Source organism: Oncorhynchus masou, chromosome 27, assembly GCF_036934945.1.
Source record: "Oncorhynchus masou masou isolate Uvic2021 chromosome 27, UVic_Omas_1.1, whole genome shotgun sequence".
NCBI classification, from domain to species: domain Eukaryota; kingdom Metazoa; phylum Chordata; class Actinopteri; order Salmoniformes; family Salmonidae; genus Oncorhynchus; species Oncorhynchus masou.
The window spans coordinates 28,501,874-28,511,953 of record NC_088238.1 but is presented as its reverse complement, the minus strand read 5'-3'; the positions used below and the strand labels follow the sequence as shown (position 1 = coordinate 28,511,953).

The following is a 10,080-nucleotide window of genomic DNA, read 5'->3' as shown; positions in this document are numbered from 1 at the left end:
GAATGAATGTCACTCTGAACAATCCACTCTAACCACAACAGACGACAGACAGAGAGAGGGAGAGAGAGAGAGAGACGGACAATTATACAAAAGAAACAAACTTTTTAACAGCGATGAAGACAACACACTGAGCATAAATATATATATTGATTGCAATTGTCCCCGAATGAGTGAGCGTTCATGTGTAAAGGATTAGCATTTCAATTGTTATAATTATTAACTCTGTTGTGACTTCTCAGCTGACCCCCACTCCCCATTTTGTCCACCAAGCCGCGATGCCGGTTTAGCCCACTAGGGCACATTCCCTTATCATTTCTTGTAACCATATTGACTTTGTTTGTTTGTTTATGCATTTCTGTGAATTACTTAGTTAGTAATAAATAAATTATTTAAGACAATTGATGTATGGATGACTCATAGTGAAGACTGGGTTAGTGCAAATAACCAACCATTTACGACGTTTGGAATGAGACTAAAGTGAGGTAAAGTAAATAATTCATTAATCAGAAGACTATATGATCAGATATAAAATATCTGAAAAGTTATTTTAGGAAATGATGACTTTGTAATCTGAATATTTTCCTTGGTGCCCCGACTTCCTAGTTAATTACAATTACATGATTAATCAGTTTGATCTCGTAATACTCATAACAGAGAATCTTTGATAAAAACTAATTCTTCAATTTAATGATAGTAAAGACACGACAACCCTTAGACTTGGCGGTGACCCCATGAGTGACAGAACAGTGAGCCAATCACAGCGCAACGTCCGTATTTTCTGCAGGCTTGCCGCACCACCACAGAAGCACTGAACTAGGCTGAAACACCTGCATTTTGGAGCTGTCTTACGACAGGAAACAAAAAAGAGACCATGTTTGTATGCGACTTTATTAACTCAATGATATATATATTTTTAATTGTTTGCAAACTGATATGTGACACGTATTAATGCCAAAATAACAAAGAGACAAGCCCCCCCAAAAAAACATTTATATATATATTTTTTTGCTTAAAATGTGGGGCTCAAAATGAATGACAGGTTGCCACTGGTTGGTGATAATTCCTCGGATCATTTGATCGTATGTCAGAACACTTTACTTAATGTACAAGCTGTGTTTTCGCCCCCTTGGTTTTGCGCCCCCTCAGGCTCGTGGAGGAGATCTTCATGGGCTATACTGAGCCTTGTCTTAGGGTAGTAAGTTCGTGGTCTGTTGATATCCCTCTAGTGGTGTGGGGGCTGTGCTTTGGCAAATTGAGTGGGTTTATATCCTGCCTGGTTGGCAATGTCCGGGAGTATTGTTGGACGGGGCCACTGTGTCCCCAGACGCCCCCGTCTCAGCCTCCAGTACCTATGCTGCAATAGTGTATGTGCCAGGGGGATAGGGTAGGTCTGTTATATCTGGTGTAATTCTCTTGTCTTATCTGGTGTCCTGCGCGAATTTAATTCCCTCTCTCTTCCTCCCCTCCCGGAGGACCTGAGCCCTAGGGCCATGCCTCAGGACTACCTGGCCTGATGACTTCTGGCTGTCCACAGTCCACCTGGCTGTGCTGCTGCTCCAGTTTCAATTGTTCTGCTTGCAGCTATGGAACCCTGACCTGTTCACCCGACGTGTTACCTTGTCCTGGACCTGGTGTTTTTTACTCTCTCTCTCCATCTACTGCAACTGCTGTCTCGAACACTGAATGCTAGACTGAAAAGCCAACTGACATTTACTCCTGAGGTACTGACCTGTTGCACCCTCTACAACAACTGTGATTATTATTTGACCCTGCTGGTCATCTATGGACATTTGTTCTTCAAGATGTTCAATCTGGCCTTAATGGCCATTTACTCTTATAATCTCCACCTGGCACAGCCAGAAGAGGACTGGTCACCCCTCAGAGCCTGGTTCCTCTCTAGGTTTCTTCCTAGGTTCCTGCCTTTCTAGGGAGTTTTTCCGAGCCACCTTGCTTCTACATCTGCATTGCTTGCTGTTTGGGGTTTTAGGCTGGGTTTCTGCATAAGCACTTTGTGACATGTGCTGATGTAAGAAGGACTTTATCAATACATTTGATTTGTTTGCCAGAACCTCCTCAGCCTGTTATGTTATTTACAACATCATAAAGCTCCAAATGCTTTCTTTGTACAAACTGCACTACTCACACTCCTGATGCTCTACAAATGTCATAGGTTTCATAAAACATGTCAGTTCTGTCAGTAATAATATTAAATGTAACACATTATAATAATAGTATTCATGATATATATAAATACAGACAGTAGTGACCAATCATTTGGAGTCTAATATAATTAATCAAATTGTATCACCAGAAAAAATCAACTTAAAAAAGTAGTTGACAAATTGCACAATTATAGCTATTTAATTTGACCATCAATGTCATGATCTTGACCATGAAATTAGAACAGGGATAAATATTCTTTAAACAAAACAATATTTATTTATATTTTTTAAATACTTTTTTTATTGACAAATGATTAAAGTCAGGCAAGAACACATGTAAAAATATATTTTTAAAGATGACAGACCACATAACTTCATACATAAAATATTGCATTATAATATTATTCTGAAGTACAGACGCTTTTTCTGTTCCTATGTAATTTGAGGGAATTTAATACATTTTGTTGTCAAATTAATGTCAAAAGTTGATTTTATTTTGTGCCTTTTAGCTAACCCTAATCCAAACCCACAAATAGCATAGCCGGCTGTGCCTTAAGCAAGGCACTTTACCCAAATTTGTTCCAGGGGCACCATACTACTGTACTATGGCGTCCAATTTGTCTTCTTAATAATGACTATAAGATATTAGCCATACTATTTGCAAAAATAATTAAAGAAGTCCTGGATGCAATCATTGATGAAACACAGTCTGGCTTCATGAGGAACAGACATATTTCTAACAATGTCAGACTAGTATTAGACATACTTGACTAGTCAGACCTAATAACTGAGGATAGCTTCATATTATTTTTTCGATTTTTATAAAGCATTTGACAAAGTAGAGCATCAGTTTCTCTTCCACTCCCTTGAGAGACTTGGCTTTGGGGATTTTTTCTGTAAGGCTATTATAAGACTCTCTATGCAAATGGTAACAGCTCTATCAAATTGAAATAATAATAATATAATAATAATATATCCCATTTAGCAGACGCTTTTGTTCAAAGCGACTTACAAGTCGGCTGGGGCCACTACTTTTACATATGGGTGGCCCCAGCGGGGAATCGAACCCACGACGCTTGGCGTTGCAAGCGCCATGCTCTACCGACTGAGCCACACAGGACCCCAGTGAAATATGGCACCTCACCTAGATTTGTGTTAAAGAGAGGAATTAGGCAAGGTTGTCCTATCTCTCCATACCTGTTTTTATTAATCACCCAACTTCTTGCAAATTCTTTAAATAATAGTCCTGTACAAGGTATTTCCATAGCTGGTAAAGAAATTATTATAAGCCAGCTGGCTGACGATACTACACTTTTTCTGAAAGACGCTAACCAGATTCCCATATCGATCAATGTGATACAATCCTTTTCCAAAGGGTCTGGTCTATATCTTAACATTAATAAATGTGAACTCATAGCTGTCAAAGATTGTGTGACCTTCATATTATGGTATTCCAGTAAAAGAAGAACTTACATATTTAGGCATAACCATTACAAAGGATCAGAAGTCTAGAGGCTTACTAAATTTTAACCCTCTTATTAAAAACCCAGAAGAATCTAAATCAATGGCTACAGAGGGACTTATCTTTAAAAGGTAGAGTCCAAATAACCAAAGCTGAAGGTATCTCTAGACTAACATATAGCGCTCTATCTTTATATCTTGACAGTAAAATAAGAAAGGAGATAGACCAGATGCTTTTCAACTTTCTGTGGAGAAACCGTACCCATTACATTAGGAAAACTGTTGTAATGAACACTTATGAGAATGGTGGACTGAATTTTCTGGACTTTTCTACTTTAAATAATACTTTTAAGATCAATTGGATAAAACAATTCCTAAGAAGACCCACTTCTATCTGGAATTTTATTCCTCATGTCTTCTCTACCTTTGGTGGCCTTAACTTCATGTTGTTTTGCAATTATAATATTGACAAAGTTCCAGTGAAACTTTCTGCTTTTCATCGGCAGGTTTTCTTGTCATGGTCCTTAATTTATAAACACAATTTTTCTCCACACAGATATTATATATGGAATAATCTGGATATATTGTATAAAAATACCTCTCTGTTTTTAGAATATTGGTTCTGAAATAATATCCTATTGCTGAGCCAACTGGTAAATGCAGAGTGTTTTTTACTCAGTTATAAAGAATTCTTATCATTTTACAAGGTCCCTGTAACACCTAAAGATTTTGCAATTGTTTTAGATTCCATTCCCTCAGGTGTTGCTTTATTATTCAGGAACGTGTCAAGACCTGACCCTCAGAGCCTTCTATTGACCCTGTTGACTCATCAGTAGGAAAGATTTGTTTCTCTTTTGGTCCATTCAACAACAGAGCGATACGATCCTTGTTTCAGCAGGATGTTGTATCTATAACTTATGTCATGCCTTATTGGAATGGATTTAATGATAATATCTGTTGGAAAAAAGTTTGGATGTTGCCACACACATTCCTACTTGTTAACAAAGTTAAGAAAGTTTTCTTTAAAATTATTCATAAATATTATCCTGCCAACCACTATATGAAGAAGTTTAAGGAAAACATCAACTCAAATTGCTCCTTTTGTAATCACCACCCAGAAACAGTTTTTCATCTTTTTTGGCATTGTATGCATGTAAGAAAACTGTGGCAAGACATCAGTAGGTTTACAATTGAACACATTTATGAAGATTTTACACTATTGTGGAGAGATGTACTGTTTGGATTCTTTACATACAATAGAAATAAGCGGAAACATTTTTATGTAATTAATTTCATTATTCTTTTGGCCAAATTTCATATACACAAAGGTAAATTTACAAACAGAAAACCACATTTTCGTACCCCACAAAAAGAAATTGAACTGTATTTTAAGACAGTTAAATGCTCTATTAGCAAAAAAGCTGTTAGAATTGTAAGTATATGCATGTCCCTTAAGGTCCTTGTGTAATTGTAATGTGATATTGTACCCCCTAGCTCGATTGTCTATTGTTTGTAATCTATGTATGCTTGTGTTCCCTCATGTGATTTATGTATTGATTTGTTATTAATAAAAAAAAAATATATATATATAATAATACTGTACTATGGCTGACGCTGTGTCATAACAGAACATTTCACTGCACGAAACCCGTTCACGTGACATCCTATTCCTGCTACGAAACTTGGGGACTTTTATTTTGAAACGTCGTCGGCGTTCATGACACCGGAAGTAGACTCTCACGTTGCGGAAGCAAGCAAAAAACAGCGGCCTCACACATGTTGAATCATCATACAACGAAAATGGAATTAAATTTGAACAATAAGAAAACAAGCTCACAAGACTTGCTCGCGTGTGGCAACGGAGGTTTGATCTTTTTTCGAAACTGCTTTATCAACTGATTTGACTGAGGAGTTGTTTAGCTACATGCACAAACTCTTAACAACACTGTTCCAGTGGAGGCTGCTGAGGGGAGGGTGGCTCATAATAATGTCTGGAGTGGAAAAACCATGTGTTTGACACCATTCTGGACATTATTATGACCCGACCTTCTCTCAGCAGCATCCACTGTTGTGTTCATACTATCAGTGTGATCAGATGTAACATTTCGGTGTCCTTGTACATAGGTCTTCATGACAAGCTTCTCCTCAAGTCGAAGGGGCCCAAGGCTGGCAGTTCTTTGCAAACCGAGAGGGTCCCAAGAAGTAGTGGTGAGTTAAACATTTCTAGCGTTTGTTTGTAGATGGGCTAGAATCTACAAATAGCCACATCTCCTGCCAGGGTATGCTGTTATTCCGTTTCAGGTCATTACCCTGACAGAAACAGAATAATAACAGCACACTATGGCTTTTTGCAGATTCTAGGCCATTGCAATGCGTGTATTGCTTGCTAAATATGTTAAGTAGATTACTACGTGTGTAGTTACAGTTCTATGTACATGTGTCGTGTTTCAGTTATGGACCGACTGCAAAACTTCCTACCCCAGATGGCCCAGGCCAATGAGAAGCTCAAGTTGCAGATGGAGCAGGCACCTGAGGGCCACTATGACATAGAAAGGGTGGAGGAGTCTGGAAAGGTCATAGAGATGGTGAGTGTTGCTGGCTTTTATAGCGAGGGGAAGTGTGACTTCGGAACAGGCCTATCATATTGTGTAGCCTGAACAGCCGCTAGTGGTCGCTGTTTATCTGTCTTTTCACGGTCCCACTCCAAAAGATGGGTAAACAGCGACCACTAGTGGCTGTTCAGGCCACATTTTGTGGAACAACTGAGCAGAGAAAGGGTCCTTCCAGTTTCCATCAGCTCAATGAAACTGAGACTCTGCGATATGACATTGCCACAATTAACAGGTTGAACCACAGATGAGTGCAACAAGACAATGTGCTTGTGCACGGCTGGGTTTTTGTCATTCTCCTGCAACATTATAGCTCCCGGGGCAACAACCGTGAAATTTAGCCTTGTGCTTCGCACTCATAGTTTTTGCAGAAGTCTTCCATATTCTGCTGTTTACTTTGCACATTGCTGACACTGTCCTTAAACTGCAGGTGAGACGTTGTGCGAGTTCGAGCCGATCACTTTTGTGAAGTCGGGGACCATCGTTGGACAAAAATAGTCCGACTTGCACCTATATGTCGACTGCACGATCTTCACAAAAATCATGTGATTAAAGGTCATCAAGTTTTGACTGCGAGTTTCTGCAGTTGCTCTTCACCAACTTCCCCCTGCAGCCATCACCTGCATTGTGGGAGGCTCTATTGTCAACCAATCATTAGGCTGTTTATGTTTGAACCCCATGAACCTGACCAAGGACGTGATTGAAACAGGAACCAACTGAGTTTTTCTCACCAATTGATTGTACAATGTACACATATATTTTCAGTTTGTGAGTGTGATATGTGGGTTGGAGACCTGTTTATTTTTGACATAATAAAGAAAAACTTATCGAAAAAACGGTACCACTGCTATGTTGCACTGAGCCTTGCTGTTGGAAAACCACATCAGTGTCCGACTTTCGGGTTACCATTCAAATGAGCTCAATATGGTGATTGGATAAATTGTGTTATGTGTTTGATGACATTGGTTCCCTTGTCTCTCTATCAGGATGTGTCGCTGGTGGAGCTCAGTAGTTCGGACAGCGACTCGGACAGAGAGTCTTCACAGGACAACGGCGCCAACTCAGACTCTGAGGAGGAGAGCGAGCTCACAGAGGAGAACCTCAAACTGCCTGGCAACAGCCAGAGGCAGATAAAGAAGGTTCATATCCAAGTCCTGGAGAAACAAGTGGATTAGGCCGTTATAGGCCTCTAAAGAGACTACTGGGACAATTGCAGTGTAGAATGTTGACAGGCGTTGGTAAAACTAATCAACTGACGTTCTCCTTCTCCAAGTCCTTTTCATAACCATTATGAGTGAAGGAATAAGAACTTACCGTAGGTCAGTGAGGACATGGTCCTGGAGGGCTAATGGATTAACAGTGGATGGAGACCTGCTGCAGTGAGGGATAAAGGGGACACTGGTGTCTACATAAGGGCCAAATATCATGTGTCAACAGTGTTATTTGAGCCATAATGAGATGGGGAGTGAGTGCCTTCTCAAGCATGTGCAGTAAGAATGTGCCTTACATAATTTCCTGTTTATCTGATGTAGGATACACTTAAGGTTAAAGTTCATAGTGGCTTGAAGAAATTACGCCTATTCAATCCATTTTATTCTACCCCTTTTTTTTCTCCCCAATTTCATGGTATCCAATTTTTTTCTCCCCAATTTCATGGTATCCAATTGTTTTTAGTAGCTACTATCTTGTCTCATCGCTATGAAGGTTGAAAATCATGCGTCCTCCGATAGACAACCCAACTAAGCCGCACTGCTTCTTAACACAGCGCGCATCCAACCCAGAAGCCAGCCGCACCAATGTATCAGAGGAAACACCGTGCATCTGGCAACCTTGGTTAGCGCCCGGCCCGCCACAGGTGTCGCTGGTGCGCAATGAGACAAGGACATCCCATCCCGACGCTAGGCTGATTGTGCGTCGCCCCTGGGCGCGAACCCAGAGTCTCTGATGGCACAGCTGGTGCTGCAGTACGGCGCCTTAACCACTGCGCCACCCGGGAGGCCCCCAATAGAACATTTCATATTGTTTGTGTACATTTTTAAATATGATTTATCACTAGCATAGATAATCAAGGCTACATTTGAATTATTGAAGCAGAACTGTTTGACTGAATTTCTCATCTTCAACAAATGCTTTATATCTGTCTGCGTTGTTTTATGAATAGTCCTAGTTCCAGCATTATGTTTCGGTTGGTCACAAGGTTTGTGAGCTGTGAAGTTTTTCCCAGATAAATTCTTTCCTGAAACAAAAAGTACCGAAACCATGTACTGTATTTCATAAGTGTATGAAGTATTCACCATTGTACGACATTTACACTACCGTTCAAGTTTAGGGTCACTCAGAACTGTCCTTGTTTTTTGAAAGAAAAGCCATTTTTTTGTCCATTAAAATAATTGATTAGAAATGTTGTAAATGACTATTGTAGCTGGAAACGTCTGATTTTAAAAAGAAAATGGAATATCTTCATAGCCATACAGAGGCCCAACCATCACTCCTGTGTTCCAATGTGTGTTCCAAAGTTGATCATTTTAAAAGGATAATTGATCATTAATAAACCCTTTTGCAATTATGTTAGCACAGCTGAAAACTGTTGTTCTGATTAAAATAGCAGTAAAACTGGCCTTTAGACTAGTTGAGTATCTGGAGCATCTGCTTTTATGGTTATAATTACTGGCTCAAAATGTCCAGAAACTGTCTCTATAGTACCCGCAAAACACCAGTCTCAAAGTCAAAAGTGAAGAGGGGACTCTGGGATGCTGGCCTTCTAGGCAGAGTTGTAAAGAAAAAGGCATATCTCAGACTGGCCAATAAAAAGAAAAGATTAAGATGGGCAAAAGAACACAGACACTGGACAGATGAACTCTGCATAGAAGGCCAGCATCCCGGAGTCGACTTTTCACTGTTGACATTGAGACTGGTGTTTTGCGGGTACAATTTAATGAAGCTGCCAGTTGAGGACTTGTGAGGCTTCTGTTTCTCAAACTAGATACTCTAAATGTACTTGTCCTCTTGCTCAGGTGTGCACCGGGGCTTCCCACTCTTTCTATTCTGGTTAGAGCCAGATTGCGCTGTTCTGTGAAGGGAGTAGTACACAGCGTTGCACAAAGATCTTCAGTTTCTTGGCAATTTCTCGCATGGAATAGCCTTCATTTCTCAGAACAAGAATAGACTGACGAGTTTCAGAAGAAAGGTCTTTGTTTCTGGCCATTGTTGCTTTAATCAGCACAACAGTTTTCAGCTGTGCTAACATAATTGCAAAAGGGTTTACTAATGATCAATTCGCCTTTTAAAATGATAAACTTGGATTAGCTAACACAACGTGCCATTGGAACACGGGAATGATGGTTGCTGATAATGGGCCTCTGTACGCCTATGTAGATATTCCATTAAAAATCTGCCGTTTCCAGCTACGGTAGTCATTTACAACATTAACAATGTCTACACTGTATTTCTGATCAATTTGATGTTATTTTAATGGACAAAAAATGTGCTTTTCTTTCAAAGACAAGGACATTTCTAAGTGACCCTAAACTTTTGAACGGTAGTACATGTTGGAAGACAAACAATACTGTAAGTGCACAAGGTTTTTGCACAAGGTTCGGAGGAGAATAGTCTCTCACATCTCCATAGAGACCAGATTTCTCTGTAGTTTTCAAAATGCTAATTTATAATGGCACATACAATGAAAATATATTCTTGAACGTATACTTTCTTAAGTGTTAGCCGTTGTATTCGTATATCAACACTAGTCTTTCAAAGGTAGTTTATTTAATATCGTATTTAAATTAATATATATTATTTACTAAATACTTAGGGACAATCTGCAGTTTCTACATATATTTTTTGACAAA

At 39.5% G+C, this 10,080-nt stretch overlaps 1 protein-coding gene across 1 annotated transcript; it reads left to right on the top strand.

Annotated features, from left to right (window-relative positions):
- The first annotated feature begins 5,346 nt into the window (after positions 1–5,346).
- LOC135515954 (NOP protein chaperone 1-like) lies at positions 5,347–7,867 on the top strand. Its single transcript, XM_064939853.1, has 4 exons — positions 5,347–5,487; positions 5,748–5,831; positions 6,075–6,208; positions 7,219–7,867. Exons 1-4 carry the CDS (start codon positions 5,400–5,402, stop codon positions 7,405–7,407), a joined length of 495 nt encoding a protein of 164 aa, XP_064795925.1. The 5' UTR covers positions 5,347–5,399; the 3' UTR covers positions 7,408–7,867.
- Positions 7,868–10,080: the final 2,213 nt, after the last annotated feature.